The 18,028-nt window shown below is 30.8% G+C and overlaps 2 protein-coding genes across 2 annotated transcripts; one reads left to right on the top strand and one right to left on the bottom strand.

Moving 5' to 3' along the window:
- Positions 1–572: 572 nt before the first annotated feature.
- LOC118029546 (uncharacterized) lies at positions 573–2,110 on the top strand. The gene is made up of 3 exons (XM_035033451.1): positions 573–843; positions 1,123–1,252; positions 1,423–2,110. The coding sequence occupies exons 1-3, from the start codon at positions 711–713 to the stop codon at positions 1,943–1,945; spliced, it is 786 nt and encodes a 261-aa protein (XP_034889342.1). The 5' UTR covers positions 573–710; the 3' UTR covers positions 1,946–2,110.
- Positions 2,111–12,102: 9,992 nt separating this feature from the next.
- LOC118029545 (putative cyclin-D6-1) lies at positions 12,103–14,851 on the bottom strand. The gene is made up of 6 exons (XM_035033449.2): positions 14,349–14,851; positions 14,165–14,245; positions 13,955–14,050; positions 13,616–13,817; positions 13,359–13,489; positions 12,103–12,651 (listed from the first exon to the last, which is right to left on the bottom strand). The coding sequence occupies exons 1-6, from the start codon at positions 14,523–14,525 to the stop codon at positions 12,361–12,363; spliced, it is 978 nt and encodes a 325-aa protein (XP_034889340.1). The 5' UTR covers positions 14,526–14,851; the 3' UTR covers positions 12,103–12,360.
- Positions 14,852–18,028: the final 3,177 nt, after the last annotated feature.

Below are 18,028 nucleotides of genomic sequence, written 5' to 3'. Positions count from 1 at the left end.
AAAAGAAAAATGAAAATGAAATTGAAGATGGCTAATGTTCTATCGAAGGAAGTTGACATCTCATCAGAATGGATTCCGAGCTTAAATTTCATCGAAGCTGTGGAGAAGATTGATTAGTTATTTGAATAAGAAGGGGCTGCCCTACTATACCCACTCTCCAAGTTGAAGAACAAAAACCATGCACATACACTAAATTAAATATTCACAGGGAGTTTTCATATCACAGAAATGGAGTTTCTGATCTATTTCCATTAAGACAATAGTGCAATATAGTTGCATAGAAGTTTTTGCAAGAGCATTTGACTGAACTGTACATAGTCTTCTTTCTTTTTTTTTTCTTTTTTTTTTTTTTCTGCAGTTGACTGGACTTGAACAACGCAATACTGAATATTATATGGTCTTTGTGACTTTGACCAATAGAAAACACCTTTTGGAAGCCTCCGTGTTCACTCTAGTCATGGCATGATTCAATCTTCGAAAGAGAACACCATCATAACAATTTCTAATGGGCCCTCAATGCCCTTTAAATCTATTTTCATTCATCCACTTTACATGGTTGAGGACAACTCACTTCCTATTGTTAGAGGAAGTGATCTATATATATATAGATGTGAAGGTATGTTGATCCTTCACACGGAACACTTTGCCCTCCTACCTTAATATAGGGATTATAGAAACTAGGAAGGCTAGATCCTCTTATCAATAGAAAGATGGTCAAAGCAACCTTGGTTGATAAAAATGGACTCAGGAAAGGTGCATGGAGTAGAGAAGAAGATGATAAGTTGAGAGTTTATGTTCAGAAATATGGCCACTGGAATTGGCGACAACTTCCCAGGTTTGCTGGTAAGAAAGATACCATTTTCTTTCTACATCTTTGATGCTTCCAATAAAATGGGTTTCAAAAAGAAATTTCACCCATAAATTCATGTTTTCTCAATTTATCATCATAAGCATTAGCATGTTCTAATCCAATTTCCAGAGATGATGAAAATATATTACCTTAATTTTATGAGTTTTGTTGCTTCCTATCAATGTTCTCATAAAATTTTCTGAAAAAAGAAACAAAATATGGAGCAATTTTCTGTTTTTTCGTTTAGAATTTAATTTAGTCATCTCTTACAGGTTTATCAAGGTGTGGCAAGAGTTGCAGATTAAGATGGATGAACTATCTCCGGCCGGACGTGAAGCGTGGCAATTTCTCTGATGAAGAGGATAACTTGATCATTCAAATGCATGAAGAACTTGGAAATAAGTAAGCTGCCATTACTTTCAAAATGAATGCAACTTCATCGAAATTTTCTTCACAGCATGTCACTTCTTTACATGTGAAGAAATCAAGTCTATATTTTTTCTTTTGACTGGAAAATTGAAAGCATAGCTATGACGGAAACGATGGACTAAGTGTGATTTTGTGCTCTACAGATGGTCTATCATTGCTGGGAAATTACCTGGAAGAACAGACAATGAGATTAAAAATCATTGGCACACCAACTTGAGCAAGAGAGTGAAGCAAAGCCAATCAGTTTCTTCTGAGTTGGTGAATAAAGAGCAGTCGAGTGAAACTTCAGAGTCTGCAGATAGTCAAGCAGAAAAGTCCGAAACTGAAAGTGTTTCTGTCAATACTCCATCGGAACCAGATGGTCACCCGAAAATTGTAGAGAACATTCCTTCACCTCAAGAAATATCCTGCAGTGAGTTATCCTCCATGAATAATGATTATGTGTCAGCCATGAATGGTGCTGCAGATAGTTTCTCTCCAATGGAAATATTTCAAGATTCAGGTTTCTGGAACCAGCCATTTTTAGCCGACAACAACGACGGCCAAGATGATTATCATTCATTGTTATTCACAGAAGAAGTATACATGCCATCCTATCCATTCAACTTTGACGATGATTGTATGAATTGGATCCAGCAAACGATGCAGGAACTGCAAGATATATAGTAATTAAATAAAAATGGTGTTTTTTTCCATGATCAGATTTGTGGTAGAACACTAATCATATGGTAGTAGAATTGAATTTCTATATATATATATATATATATATGGCATGCTGAGAGTGAGTTGCATGCCATATCACATGTAAATGGGATCTGCTAATATAGAGAAGTTATGGAGTAAAATGCTTGTTTTTCTCAAACTAAAAATCAGATATGTTCATTTCCATATATGATCATGCATGCAAACAAGAACTTAGCCAAGCCTTTTTTCATAAGAATAAAACTTGATTATAACAGCTCTGATACTGCATTAGAGAGAATGATCACTGAAAACTTAATCTAAAATGAAAACAATAATATTAATGTCTACAAACTTTCTCTGAATGGCTTAGGAAAAATCCAAGCAATGAGAGCCTTAAAATATGATTTCATGAGTTATTTTATATATTCCACTCGACAAATCAATTAGCAACGTGATTTAAACGTTGTAAACGAAGGATTTACAAGAAAATCGTCTATATTCGAAGAATGCATGAAACGGAGTCCAAGTTGAGGAGGTAAAATCAAAGTCAAAGCTGTGATGGCTGAAACATGCAAGGCATGCCCTGTTGATATGGCCAGGTGCAGGAAATCCACTAGCATGGATTTTCATGTGGTGTGAATTAATACACATTCCGATTGTATTTTGTCGATAAATCATACCTCTTTTTTTTCATTAATTACAATGTAAACTATGACAAAAGCCACCATTTAAGTTCAAATAAGGCATGAATCAAGTTTCATGAAATGTGTGGGTGTGTGTGTAACCTAATTGTTGAATCCGAATGAGATATTTCTCTAATTTATTTTTTATATTCTTTGTGAAGTTAATTTTATTTTTAATTATGCGTTCATCTTTTAATTTATCATTATGGTCACAAGAATTTTAGGCTGATCTATTAAAACCAGTCATTTAATCTGTACGTGAAAAACATGTATATAATTTAAAGAATTAACATATATTCAAATATAATTTTATTATCACCTACAAAATATATAAATGATTTTTGTGGATTTTTCCAAACATCTCTCCAATTTATTAAAGACAAATCATGTACATCTATTTTCTATAGCTTAAAACTTGAATGTTACTTATCAACGAGAAAACAAATCCCCCAATTATCCAGCATGGCCTTATAAATTTGTGATTGAATGCTGCCAAGAAAAAAAAAAGTTTAATTTCATCTCAATTTTAAAACCTCATTTTTAAAATAAAATATTGAATTAGGAGGCAATATAGGGTAGAAGAAATATTATGTTTTATTATTATTATTATTATTATAAATATTAAGTTATAGGTTCATTGGGAAAGAAAAAATTCCCACGACGATTTTGATAATTACATAAGTAAAGAAAAGTTTAATCACCACAGCTGAGCTTCGAAGAAATTGGCAATTTGTAGGTTGATATATATCTCAACAAGCTCAACTGTCCTCGAATTTAAATAATATCATCCAACAAGCTTGTCCCCACTATTGTTCTCCGTCCAATTAATCATAGGCCTAGTACTCATATTTCATTTCGCATCTTTTGGCCTTTTTATTTATTTTTATAAGGATTATAGTATAGATTGTTTTTAAAAACGTTTCTTTAATATATAAAAATATTATTTTTTTTATTTTTTATATCGACAATCCAAAAATAATATAAAAAATATTTAAAAATAAAAATTTCAAAAACATACTCCAGCAGCGTAAAGAGAGGCTGCCTCAATCATATTCCTTTGGCATCTATAATCCTTTGCCATGTTGACTGCTTTTTTTATAAACATTTGGATGGAAGCTGCGACTGTACCGCCATCATATCTATAGTAGTAAATGGAATTATCATGGTAGGTATTTTGTACCATACTCCGTTGACTTTTATTAATCAATACCTTTAATTTGAAATATACCCCCCAATGATTTTAGTTTTTTAGAGGAAAAACAACATGATGGAGACTTAATTAAAAAAAAAACAAAAAAAACAAAACTAAGACGTTTAAATTAGATAGTAGTTATTAAGGGTTCAGATACTATTTTATAGGTTTTTGAAATATAAGCGAATAAGTTATAATTTCATTTAATCATGGTGGATTGGATCATTAAAATTGTTTTTTTCTTTTAAAAAAATTGAATTGTTTCTTAGAGATAATATGGTTTGTTTTACAGGTTCATTGATCATTATAGATCTGATCGGGAATAACTCAGGTTTTTTATATACTTTTACACAGTATAATTACTTAATTGTCCTTAAAAAACAAAAATTATTTAACTTGGTTTTAGAATATTTTTGAAAATTTTCTTTTCATATTATTGTTAAATGATTGTGTTGCCTTGAAAATCAATTTTTTTTTTTAACTTGCTTTTAGAGACTTATTCATACTTTCAAACTTTTTTTTTTGATAATCATGTGGTCAAAGAGATAATTTGACAATAAATATAAAATAATAATTAAAAAAAAAAAGTGGTTGGCGTATGCAATATAAGTCGTTTTGCCATGTTCAAGTGGCGTATGTGATGGCTCATGGTCGCCAAAAACAGCTTTTCTTGAGTTGTTATGAATTATCATGTCGGGCCTACATCTCTGAGTGGCATGTCTAGTATGATTCCCTCTAGTTTGGTGCGATTAAAATTGAACCTTCTATTTTGTTTCGATTCAAGTTCCATAAGATAATCATGGTTTCATGTCCCGGATCACAAGTTAACTATAACTAACCTAAATCGAATTAATATATTGTTATCTTAATTTTTTTAAAAAAAAAATTATGTCATCTAATATGTTATCTTTTAAATATTTTAAAAATACTTTGTTCACTATGTATCCAATTTTTTAAATTCTCATGGTCTTTATAATTTTTTGAAAGGTTAGAAAATAATCATCAAACCTACTATGCATCACAAGTCAAGAATCTAGTAAATATAATATAAGCCACTAGACTAATTAACAAACGTCCATGAATAATTAACCAGACAAGAAATGGGAGGATGCAATTAAGTTTACAAGAATAATGCATTTACTTCGAAATGTGTTCCCAAGTGCTTCACCCGGCGTGAGTTCACACTTTCTTCAGAGGAAGTTTCCTTGTTCAAAACATACATGGAAAACGTAGATTGTTCTATCCCTTGAAGACTTTTTCGTCGTGGCTTCTCCTGGGCCCTCTGATCCTATAAAAATACACACTCGAAGTCTTAGTGGACATGTGAAAGCGTTGCCTTTGAACAGAGAACTTGACTTCATATATAGACTATTACCAAGACCTGAAGGTTAGAGGAACTTGCCTTGAATAAACATGTCCTCAAGAAAATGCCATGCATCTTCGGCTGTTCAGACCTCAGAGGCTACCATCAAAGTGAAAACAGTTCAAGAAAATTGAAGAGTGGGCCTTGGTGATCGATCTTTATTTCCCAGCATTCATGTGTCCCTCAATATATTGTTGTGCAACACATTCATGTAATTGACTTGCAAAATATGGATGCCACGTTGTTTTTAAAAATGTAACCATTCATGTAATTATTGTAATACATATTGCATTTATATCTTTGACTAATTACGCGAAATGCAATACGATCAAAGCTTGTTTTTGGATATACATCCAATTCGGATAGACTAATTTCTATATTTAATGCTAAAAAACAAATTCGGATAGACTAATTTTTGGATATACATCCAATTCGGATAGACTCATTTTCGAGCTATTCTTAGATATATCAACTGAATTTGTTAAGATAAAACCTGAAACATTATTATTGTTATTTGAATCAATCTTTTGAGATCTATATTAGATAATTTTATACCTTAAAAAGATGTATCTTTGTAAGACATCATGGCATGCTGGTCACAAATTTTATAACTTTAAGGATTTTCTTTTTTTGATCTTTTGACTAATTAGGACATCAAGCATTTTTAGTGGATGGAAGAAACTACTTCTATTTTTCCTTGTTTTTATCAGACAAAACACCTTTTATGGTCGTGTTTCATGCATGCAGAGAGGACACATACAGTGAAGTAAACCCAATTCGCCAAGAATCACGAGTCTTGCATCGGACAAGATTTTATGTCAGCTTTTTTCTTCCTCTTTTCAAACAATTGATTTTGACAATTATTTGCTTTACTTTTTCGGTGAAATCATTTATTTTTAGTGTGAAACGAGATTCAATTTCACTCAAGCACTTATTTTCTAGGCCTTTAACATAAATATGCGCCGACCATCTATATAAAATGATTTACACGATTATAAGATGTGTTGAGAATTAATATTTTTTTAAAAAAAAAAACGTTTTTTCAATCAAAAGGAAATATATCCTTATTTCTATGAAAATCCTTTTTCATAATATATATATAGACACACATACGCGCGCTTGTTTTCCAACAACACTGTAATTATTCAAAATGAACTTTTTTTTTTTTAATTTTTTGGGGTAATTAATGAATGTTTTGGAACTTCATGAAATAGGAATGGCTTCCTCAAACAGGGCTAAGTGGAAATAGATTTGCTTTAGGCTTTATTGGACCTTTGAAGCAGGTCCAATACGGAGGAAGTGTGTGCGTGTTTTCCAACAACACTGTAATTATTCAAAATGAACATTTTTTATTTTATTTTTTAGGGTAATTAATGAACATTTTGGAACTTGATGAAATCTGAATGGCTTGCTCAAACGGGGCGGCTTGATTGGACCTTTAAAACAGGTCCAACATGGGGGAATTGTCTAAGCAGCTGAAGTTTTAAAATGGCTAGATAAAACCAGGCCTGGGATAAAGTGTTATCTGTCAGGACCAAAAACAAGTTCCTAGCAACAAAGACAGGCCATGGCTTCAAGACCATAAGGCCCGTGATTTATCTGGATTGGTGACAAAAGAATTTTAATGTTCAGAACCAAGAAAATAAAATACCCAATCTTGGACTTCCACGAAACAAAAATCTCTGTTATTTCCACTGAGATTGCCATGCTTAAAATTATTTAGCCTAAACTGGCTAAGAGAATTTTCCTTAAACCAAAAATATGGATTGTAGTTTTTGATGTATATCAATGAATGTGAAGGAATTCGACAAGTTGACAAATGTAGAGAGCAAAACCATAGAATAAACAAGGCTGTGTGCCTTTGTTAATTAAAATGTATGACATGTTTTGTTTGGGTTAATGAAGCATGGAATGCCATTATCAAACCATGATAAACATGGTTCTGTTTTTATAGATCAATCTATTGATCTGATTTAGATCGGATTTTATATTAAATCAAGTGTAAGTTATCACATTTTAATCTAAAATAATGCCATTAAATCCTAAAATAATGGTATTTTAATTTATCAGGTTTGATCCATCCATCCAACCCCACAAACCAGAGCGGGCTGGTTTTATAACTATGAGTGAAGCTATCAAATAATCATCTCAACTCAATAGCTTAAGCTGTTAGGTGAGGTTCCAAGATATAATTTATATTATTATCTAACATATCCCTTTAAGTGAAAGCTTTTTTGGGCTTGAAACTTGTACAGACCTATAATATTATGTGTTTAATTTTTATCAAATAAATAAAAATGATGAAGATTTCGAACTCGTAATCATTAGATTATCAAAGTTCTGAAACTATGTTAAAAAATTATCTCAATCCTAATAACTTAAATTGTTAAATAAAATCATAAAATATAATTTATATTATTTTGATAACGAAACCTTCTTTTATAATATGCAATGCCTTGTTGTCAGTTTATACTGATGTAAAAGGATTGCCAAGGATGTCAAATGCATCCCGGCCGCTTTCATATAAAAAACGTTAATGGAAACCATAATCAGAGGGATTTACAAGCTCGCGATGGATACCAATGGTTTAGATCGAACAATCGTAGGGAAAGAATCCCTTGATATCTTCCAAAGTAAATTATCCAAGTAATACTCAAGCCTGACAGTAAGCAACGTTTGTTCTTTGTTATTAGGGCACATATAGTGGTGGATTTACAAAGGAGAGTAAGAACTTTATCAACTTTTATCTCTTTCTCGGGTTCCATATGACTTTGAGTAGGGTATCCCCAAACTTTAATGGCATTGCTAATTACTAGCACGCAGCAGAGTCCTCGCTGTAGTCCAGCCAGCGCAGGAGAATGACAAATGAAATAAAAGGGACTTTTCCTCACCCTCTGAAGTCCGTACCTTTCTCTGCCATTTCTTCTTCTAGCTTTTTATTTCTTTCTTGCAAGCTTTTGTTGGCTATGGGCCTATGACGATTGGGATGGGAGATTGGTGTAAGTTACTGGCCCCACTAAACTAGTTTACATTTGTTTCTAGCCAAGGTTTTAACCTAGTTTTGTTTTCGCATGCGAAGTGGTGTCAAAAAAACAAAAAACTGTCATTCCCTGTCTCATAACTTATTTTTAGATTGTTTTTGAAATTTATTTTTTTAAAAAAAATTAAAAATATATTCAGATTAAAAAATAAAAAAATTTAAAAAATAATAACAAGTAAAAAAAGATATCAAACCGTCCAAAAATAGCTAGAAATTGATTGACAAGACTCAAAAAATTTTAAAATTAAAATTTAACAATATATTTTTTACAAATGAAGAGTTCATGTTGACAAGAAAAATTCAAATTGAAGAAGAAAGGTAAAAAAATATATATTTATAGACTCAATTAAATTTTATTGAATGTTTAATTGAATTTATAAAGGGTCTGATTGTAAGAAAATTTGTTTTTTTAAGTCAATTTGGGTTTTAATTTAAAGAAATTAAAGTTCTGGGGTTAAATTAGAAATTTTGAGAGTTGATTTGGTCAAATCAAGAGTTAATTGCATAAATATTAAAGTTTGATGGTCAATTAAAAATTTAATTGAATAAATTCAAAACTAGGAACCAAAGAGAAAAGGACTTTGAAATCTGGGGTTTGAATTGAAGTTCGTCAAGGGTGAAATTAAACAAAATTGAAAGTTTGAAACCAATAAAGAGTGTAATTAAAGATAAATCATAAATTAATGGACTCAGTGTATCGGGTGGAAAACATTGTTTATAATGATAATTTTAAATATCACCTCCTCTTTTATTTTTATTTTTTAAAATTTCTTAAGACGCATTTTTTTAATTAGTAGTTATTTATTATTATTTTTTTAATTTGATTATTTTTCAAAAAGATTATTCTAATTTATCTTTATTTTTTTCATTTCATATTTTTATATAACTAATTCTTATTTCCATGATGCATTTATAAAAATAGAATTCATTTGTTCTTGTTAAAGAAAAAAAAACATCTAAGATTTGTATGTTTTTTTTTAATAATTAGAGAAACATGACATGCGAAAAAGCATCCATAATATGAACATATTTTTTTATTATATTAAAAAAATAATTTCTAATATCTAGTAAGTAATAGTCTATCTTTACAATACCCTTACATTTTAATACAATAAGATGAACATGTTGAGTGGCAAATTATGAGGAAGAAAAGTTGCATAAATTTCGTTCGTTCATCTACTTCCTGCCCTACTAGTATACAATTACAGAAAAAGTAAATGAAATATTGATGTGTCTCAATTATAGCTAGATGTTGATTTCGTTAGTTAAAAAGAGAGGCATTGACCATCCTCAGTTGATGCCATGGATCCAGGCAGAGACACGTTGACCACCACTACAGTGTCCTTCCCAGCTACCCACTTTCTTGCTTTTATGTCAAACAGGATTTCCTGTCGAAGGTGTTTTTGCATTGCATGAGACTAATCTGACAAAGTTTTTATTGGCTGTTTATTTTTGTATTTTAGAAGTGTTTTTTAAAAAAATTAAAAAAAAATTTATATTTTTATTTATTTTAAATTAATATATTTTTAGTGTTTTTAAATTATTTTAATGTACTTATGTCAAAAATAATTTTTAAAAAATAAAAAAATATGATTGATATTTATTTTGATATGAAAAATTATTTAAAAAAACAACCATAACTACATTGCCAAACAAACTCTAATTAGAGACAAAACTAAGATATATTGTTTTGTTACATATTTCCAAAAGAAAGTATAAAGAAAATCGGAAGAATTTACACCCTTTTCCTATCAATTGCTGTTAGAGAATAATATAAATCATATTCTGGAACCTCACCTAACAGCTTAAGCTTTTAGGTTGAGATGGTTCTTTGACATGGTATCAGAGCCTTGATGACCTAGTGGTCACGAGTTCAAATCTCACCATCCCCATTTATTTGATAAAATTAAGCACAAGGTAATATGAGCTTGTGCAAGTTTCAAGCCCAAAGGGCTTTTCACTTGAGGGGGTGTGTTAGAGAATAATATAAATCATATCCTGGAACCTCACCTAACAGCTTAAGCTTTTAGGTTGAGATGGTTCTTTGACAATTGCATCAATTTTTTTTTTTTTTAATTTTCAAGTTTAACCCTTTCTTGTTAGCTTGCAGCTACCTGAGAGATTTTTTGTAACTATTTTTTTTTAATATATTGATATTAAAATTTTAAAAAATTATATTATTTGATGTATTTTTTAAAAAATATTTAAATAATAATAATTTTTACCGCAAACTCGAACACTGAACATGCTCATGAGCTAGATCTTAATGCTCTTTTGTGTGCAATCTCTATCATCTGCTACCTCAAAGATCAGAGATCTCAACGATGGATCCAAATAATCTTTGATAGGGAAATCTCAATTTGTAGGGGACCATGGATTTGTCCCATGATAAAGAATCATAAACTTTCTTTAAATTTATTTATTTATTTCCTCATTTCCATGTATGGACTCCAAACCCCAAAAACTTTTGATAATATATAGAAGCAAAGCATGACGAGCCTTTTTGTGGCTGTGCAATTTGTTTAGCTGTTTGAAGCCCAGCATATCCACAGCAAATCCCTGAGACATGCATAAAGTGCTCCCCCAGAAGCCTTCAGCTAACCCAAAAATAAAATAAAATAAAACATAAAAGAAAGCATGCCAAACTCTTTATTTTAAAACACTTTTACTGATACTAAATTTAGGTGATTTTTCAATCCATTATTTTAGCATATGTTTATGTATAGAATGATAAAAATAAAAAACATCCTCACATGAAAAATTAGTACAAGTCTAGATTTTATATAATAAAAATTGATTTAATTTTGTTTTTTGGTATTTATTTGTTGATGAATCAAGTTGGATTTAAGTTTTTCATATGAATTTGTTTTGTTTATTTGAATGAAAATATTAGATAAAATTATAGATTAGAGGATGCTCTTATATTCAAAGAAAAATATGAAGCACTCATACTTGTATAGAAAGAATGGAGATTAAGACATGTAAGGCACCGCAGGGATGACAAGCGTTGGATTAGTCGTGTTCACTGGGTTTGCAGGATATTCAGTGAGCCGTGAGATTAGTCGTGGTGCGCGCAACCTGACTCGGACACCCATGTAAATAAATAAATAAAAAAAAAAAGAATGGAGATTAAGATGAAATGTATGGACAAGATGTGTTAATTATCCTTGAAACATTACTACATTTTATAATATAGTATGGTTGGTGTTCTCCTCACATTATAACCTGTTATTTCCACTTCGCATTTATTATAAATTATATTGATAAACTACAATACCTTTATTTTTAGTACAACTATGAAGTTATTTTTTTTAGCATGATCAAGATGTTATTGGAATGTTGTTTTCTAATTATTCAAATTAAAAATTAATTCAAAGAAAAAATAAGTAGATAAAAATTGAAGTTCTTAAAATCTTAAGCACTCTATGAAATTTTTGGAAATAAATATTTGATTGGTGGTTTATATTAACATTACCATTTATAAATATTTTAGTTTATTTAAATAATAAAAATAAATCATGTGGCTAGTGAGAATAGAGAGTGAAAAACATTAATTAAAGACATTACAAAATTCAAACAAATCTTTAAATAGCCATTAGTTATACTCAAAAATATATTAAAATATTTTTTTATTTTTAAAATATTATTTTTAATATTATTATATTAAAAATATCTAAAAATATATTTTTTTTATACCATTTGCGTCTGTATTCCCAAACAGCCCCAATTTATTGTTAGTACAATAGTACTATGATCCAGTGACTCAGCCAGGCACGAGGACATAGCCCACATAAAACCAAAAAGAACCACAGAAATCCATCCCGGCAATTCAAAGTGAAGTTCTGTCCTTTTTGGCTGTAATAAATCAAAATTCCCCTTTTAATTTTATAACTAGTTAAAGATAATAGGTTGCATCGAGTGAGTTCATGCGGCATGCACGATAAGATTGAAATTTCTTCAATACATCAAACCTCCCTCCAGCAAACTCTCCAATAAACCCATTTTTCTTCTCAAAGTCTTTTCTTTCATTTTCATCCTTGTTATTTGTAGCAGCTAGAGTCGCACTCAAATGGACCAGTGATATAACTATTTCACGAAATAAAAAAGAAAACTCGATCCTCACATCAGCATAGTTGTTGTTGCATCTGAGAAAGCTGAAAGCTGAACCGTTTGATTATTACAGAGAGCACTGATCTTTCTTCTCTTGATGTCTTTCTCTGGCCAGGTCTTGTTGCTGCCATTGCTAGGTATCATCACAACAGTCCCATTGGTGTTTTCACTTTCTGAGCTTGAAAAATGCCGGTCAAGCACGTTGACTGGCGTATCAGAACTTGACACCATGTCAAATTGTGACTTGTAACCATCCATTGCTGTTTCTTGCATTGCGTTATAGCATTGCAACAAGTTTTCCTGTAACAAAGATTACCATAACGTCAATGTCTTAGGGTAATGTATTAGTTGTGTTTAGTTAGTGTTTCATAATTGAATCGACAGATACACAATATATATATATATATATATATATATATATATATATATATAAGCATTTGGAAGGAATTTTGATCTTTTTAAAATAGAAAATACAAAGAGATACTATGTTTTATCTTTTTTATTTCGAGATAATAAACATTATATATCTAATATAAAAAGAGAGAGTTTAAAATACAAAGAGGGAGATCAACCAAAGCCCTTTTTCTTACAGCTGGACAGTTTAATTACCATGCCATTACAACACTATTGTGCACTCTAAATTAAAATTATGAAGATAGCATTTTAAAAAATAGAGATAACACTAACCCTTCTTTTTTTTTTCTTGGGTCCAACATTCCCCATTCAATAAACTATATTCTTGCCCTCTTCCCATGATTCGAAATAATATCTTCAAGCAAATTAATCTATACTCGATATACATCTATGTCTCTAGTCTTCTCATGGATTCGAAACTTTTTTTAATAAAAAAGGGAAAACATAAAAACTTAAATTTTGAAATCTCACATTCACCCGTTAATTTGCACTATCTCGAGGCAACAATTCTTTTTCCCTTTTTTATGTTTAAAGTGTGCAATTAATTTGATAAAAATAAAATGTTAAAAATCAGAATTCAATTAAAAAATTACCTTATTTACATATGAGCAGATGGATATGGCTTTTCTAAAGCATAAAAACTGCATAGGAAAAAGTTCATGACAAGCATAGAGAAGTGCTGAAGCAGCAGTTAATGATGGCCTGAACTCCAAAAGATTGATATCTGCAGACAAGATGTATCAGCACTCAGCCATGAAAATCCAATGAAAAGGGAAAAAAAACAAAAAATATAGCTCCAATTTTAGCCACTCCATTTGCCTGGATATGATTTTTGTATAAATATACATACCATTTTGAGCTTTGAAGATGATTTCACAAGCTCTAGCTTTAAGAGCCTGCCTCAATGGTGGATCTTTAGGTTTGAACAAAGAAATGAAGAAAGAAATGAAGGAGAATGGCGTGATCGATCTCATCCTCCAATTTAAAGCCCCAAGTATAAGCACCTCCATCTTTTGTATTGTTTGAGGGTCAAATACAAAACCACCATCACCCTACACAGATGAAAAAAATATTTCTCTTTCATACTCAAGATGGTTTTTTTTTTTGGTTTGACAGTCAAGATGAAGAAAATTATTGATCTTTCACAAGTGGGTCTATGATATAGACATTGTATTGGATGAACATTTACCTGAATATCAGTGACATGGAATTCTGCTTCCTTCATTTTGGCTGCTAGAGAGACACAAGCAACTGCGAGAAGCTTAAAGACCCATGGCTTTGATTGCTGTGATGATTAAACGTTAATAACAAATTCAGTTGGATCTCAAGCAAAGACAAACACAACCCATGAAAATATTATTTTTTTGTGGATAAATAAAACAGGATTTTGATTCTTTACAGGAATTCCTTGGCTCGATAAGAACCGATCGAGGTAATTAACAGCAAGATAGGACAAGGACGGATCGAAGTTGCAAGAAACCTGAAAAGATCACAATAAATAATAAGTTAGAACTGATCAAGAAATGTATGCATAAAAAGTTGATGCAAAGAAGACTATTATGTTTTGCATTTTCTCCACTTACCCTTAAGACAGAAGAGATGGCTTCTCTTCTAAAAGAGACATCAAAGTCTATCTCTTTGAGGGTCTTTAGGTAGCTCTTTGAAGGCATGTGGTCAGATTCAATGAGGAAGAGAGAAGGGGTTGTGTCAAAGTGAAGCTCATGAGAATTCGTTAATGGGTTTTCAAGATTGAAATCCATTGATTGCTCAGTTTGCAGCTCTCAGTTTAGCTTTAAAGACAGCAAGAAAGATGTAGAATTCATTACTTGGAGAGATGTGAACCAGAAATACAGTGAGAAAAAGAGAGATGACCCTTTATTTATCAGCAAAGATGGCTATTAATACTAGAATTACAATGCTCTCTCTTTTTGGTGAAGTGGTGATAAAAGATGGGGTCAGGACCTTCTGTGAGGAAGAAGGTATGTCAGAAAAAAGGATTGGTTGGAAATGTAAAGAAAGAACACAGGCAACTGGTTTATCTATTTTTTAACTGTTTTGACTTGGTGCTCTTGTGAGTCAATGAGATTTTTGCAACATTGTTAGAATCTCTTGGCTAAATATTCGAAATAGGGCGCTTGTGATCCAACTAAATTAACATTTTTCTCATATTATGTAACATTATAATAAAAGAAAGTGTTTCCACCTAACACACTTCAATGTGAACGGGAGTAGCATTTTCTCTTTCTTGACCTTTAAAAAAAAATCTCTTGGCTTAATATTTGAGGGTAAAATAATCTTTGCAGTAGGATAATTTTGGTTTTCCAAAATTAATTGGGGATAAAATAAGTATTTTATACTGTAAAGTAAAATTATATCACTACCTTTAAAATAAATAATTTTTTTAGTTTCTACTTAGAGTTACTTTTGTATTTTCATAGAAAAAATACACAATAAAATAAGCTTTTTACACTTGGGAGTAAAAAAAAACTATCTAACGAGGGGGGGTCTTCCTGTAATTTTAATTTTAGTTGCACAGTAAAAAGATCTTGGGGCCTTTAATATCAAATAATTTAACTTGTAGGTTAAAAGGTGGTATTTGTTTTCAATAAAGGTCTCTCTTGAAACCTTTATTAAAAAAAACATCATTTTTTCGTTTTTTTTTTTAATTGTAATCACAAAAATTATCATAATGTAAACACACATACTTAAATGATAGGGTTAGGGTTGGGAATTGAAAGAGCAAGTCATACAAATGCTTAAACTATTTTTAATGAGAATGACAAGACATAAGATTATTTAATTAGGCAATATTGTGACATGACTTTACATGCATCTACTTAATTTTTATCCTTAATTGCTATTTCCTGGACAGCCTTGCTTTATTACTCCTCGCTTTCTTTCATTTTAAGAAGTAACTGTGTTGAAAGCTGCTTCACCTTCACATGCAAAAAGGAGTTTCCCACTCTTGCTGGGTTAATTCCAAGCCCGTGATAAATGCTTCCAGCTCAAACAATACAGTCTGCCCAGACGACCATTTCTACTTTTGAGGTAACAAAAAGCAAAGATTGGGAATAAAATTTATTTGTTTTTTGAGAGAATAAACAAATATCATAGCTTTTTTTTTTTTAATGTTTGGGAGAGCTTTGTTTTTTTTTAATGCTTTTTCAAAAAATATTTTTATTTTAAAAATATTAAATTAATTATTTTTAGTGTTTTTTTTATGATTTTGATATATTAGTATAAAAAATTATTTTTATTTATTTTTCAAGTAGAAGAGGACTATCAATAGGACAAAAAAAAAAGTAATAGCTAAAATATTTTAATCATTTAAAGTCGTAGGAGATGTGAATTGTCATTCATTATGGCAAGCAAGAGCCTAATTGAAAATTGTAATAATTATTTAGTAGGTTGTTTAGTGATAATAGCTTGGGATTAAGGGGTTTGTTCTTTTTATGATTTGAGGTTTGAGTCTTGTAATTGTTAATATAATAGCCAATTGAGGCTTATATAGTTGTTAATTTCAGAGTCTGTGAGATTAATTAAGATGCGTTTTAACTGACATGAACACCTACGTTAATGATAATAAAAAGAAAACCATAGGAGCTGGTAAGTGTTAGCTAGTATGTGTAATTGCATTGAATATTATATCTCATTTTGTGTTGTATTTGACGTTTTGTTTTCCATGATAAATTTAATTTTTATTTTAAATTTAAGCATAAAGACTTTCTCCCTTTTTTAGTAAATGACATAACCGTTTCATGATAATTTTTAGTCTAAAAATAAAATTAATATTTTAATATTAAATTATCATGAATATAACAATATTAAGATGTCTATTATAAATTATGGTTTTAATTATTATTTTTGTTGAAAAATAGCTTTGTATTCATGTATTTCTTTTTCTTATGAATAAAATCCATCTTTCTTCTCAACATATGATTACATTTTTTAATTTTACATATATAGAAAAAGAAAAAAACAAAGTTTCTTCGCGTATAAATGGTTCACCAAGATTTTCGATCTCCTCACTTTTTAAACTGGGGTTAGGTTATATTTGTTTGTTTACCTTTTTCTTATGGGTATAACTTAAAGAATGCTAATATAACCCAATCCAAAAAACAAATGCTTAATTCATAAATTTAACCAAAGTTCTAAGCTCTAACAACTATAATAATTGTGTGGTGTTGGCTCTATAATAGTGAGCAAGAGAAATACTTTTGTCAGGATCAAGACAATAAGACAAAGGAAACAAATGATCGCTTTGAACTTTCTGAATCAAAGTGCTCCAATTTATCTTTGTTTTGTCCAATGGTCCTCTTTTCAAACACTATTTCAAGTTTGATGGGAACACAAGCTACAAAAGTCTCATCATAAAAGCAGGTAATCATGTGTGGTCGATAGTGTTAGGCCCCATTCATCTCAAATTCACCTGCTCTCGAAATTATTCACCAATCCATGGAGTCCATGGAACCCGCTTGGAGCTAGTTCCTTTGTCTTCTTTGCAATCGAGACAACCATGTAGAAATGACCGTCTTTTAAAAGAAGAAAAGAAAAGAAAAGAAAAAAGGTTTGCTCCCCATGTGGTCTTAGATTCGAGTCCTGAAATTGCTTATATGATGGTAACTGGAGGCTTACATGGTCATTAACTTCAGGATCCGTGGGATTAGTCGAGGTACGAGCAAGCTGGCCTAGACACCCACGTTAAATTAAAAAAAAAAGAAAAAAAAAAAGAAAGAACATGGTGACATGACATTGCTGGATGATATTATAAAATTCCATGGAATTGAAGATAATAGTTATGATGATGTTCATGATCATTCCGAGAAAATTTGTGATGGATTTGATGATTATAAAGACTGTGGCTTCAAGGTAGCCTTGAGTGTTGATCAAGGGAGGCAAGCTGTGGAAAATTATAAAGTTTTTGTTAATTAAATACGAAAGCTAGGCCCTGTATACTTTCCGCTGATAATTAACTTTTAGGGCACAATAATTGGATATCAACCTAATCATCAATGGGAAGATTTTCATATTCCTTGGGAAACTTCAATTGGTTAGGCCATAATTCAATGCAGTGGGACAACTATTGTCGACTTATTACTTACCCCAAAATTATTTGCAAGGAATTTATTATTTCTATTCACTAATTGCTATCGAACGTACGATTTTTACGAAATTAAATCAATTACTGCCAACCAACTTATAAACAATAATTATTTTTTTCTTGGGGGGACACGTTGTCTCTCCATACAAGCATGCTACTAAT

Source organism: Populus alba, chromosome 19, assembly GCF_005239225.2.
Source record: "Populus alba chromosome 19, ASM523922v2, whole genome shotgun sequence".
Lineage (NCBI taxonomy): Eukaryota > Viridiplantae > Streptophyta > Magnoliopsida > Malpighiales > Salicaceae > Populus > Populus alba.
Note: the sequence above shows the minus strand (reverse complement) of the source record. Positions and strands in the feature narration are given on the sequence as shown.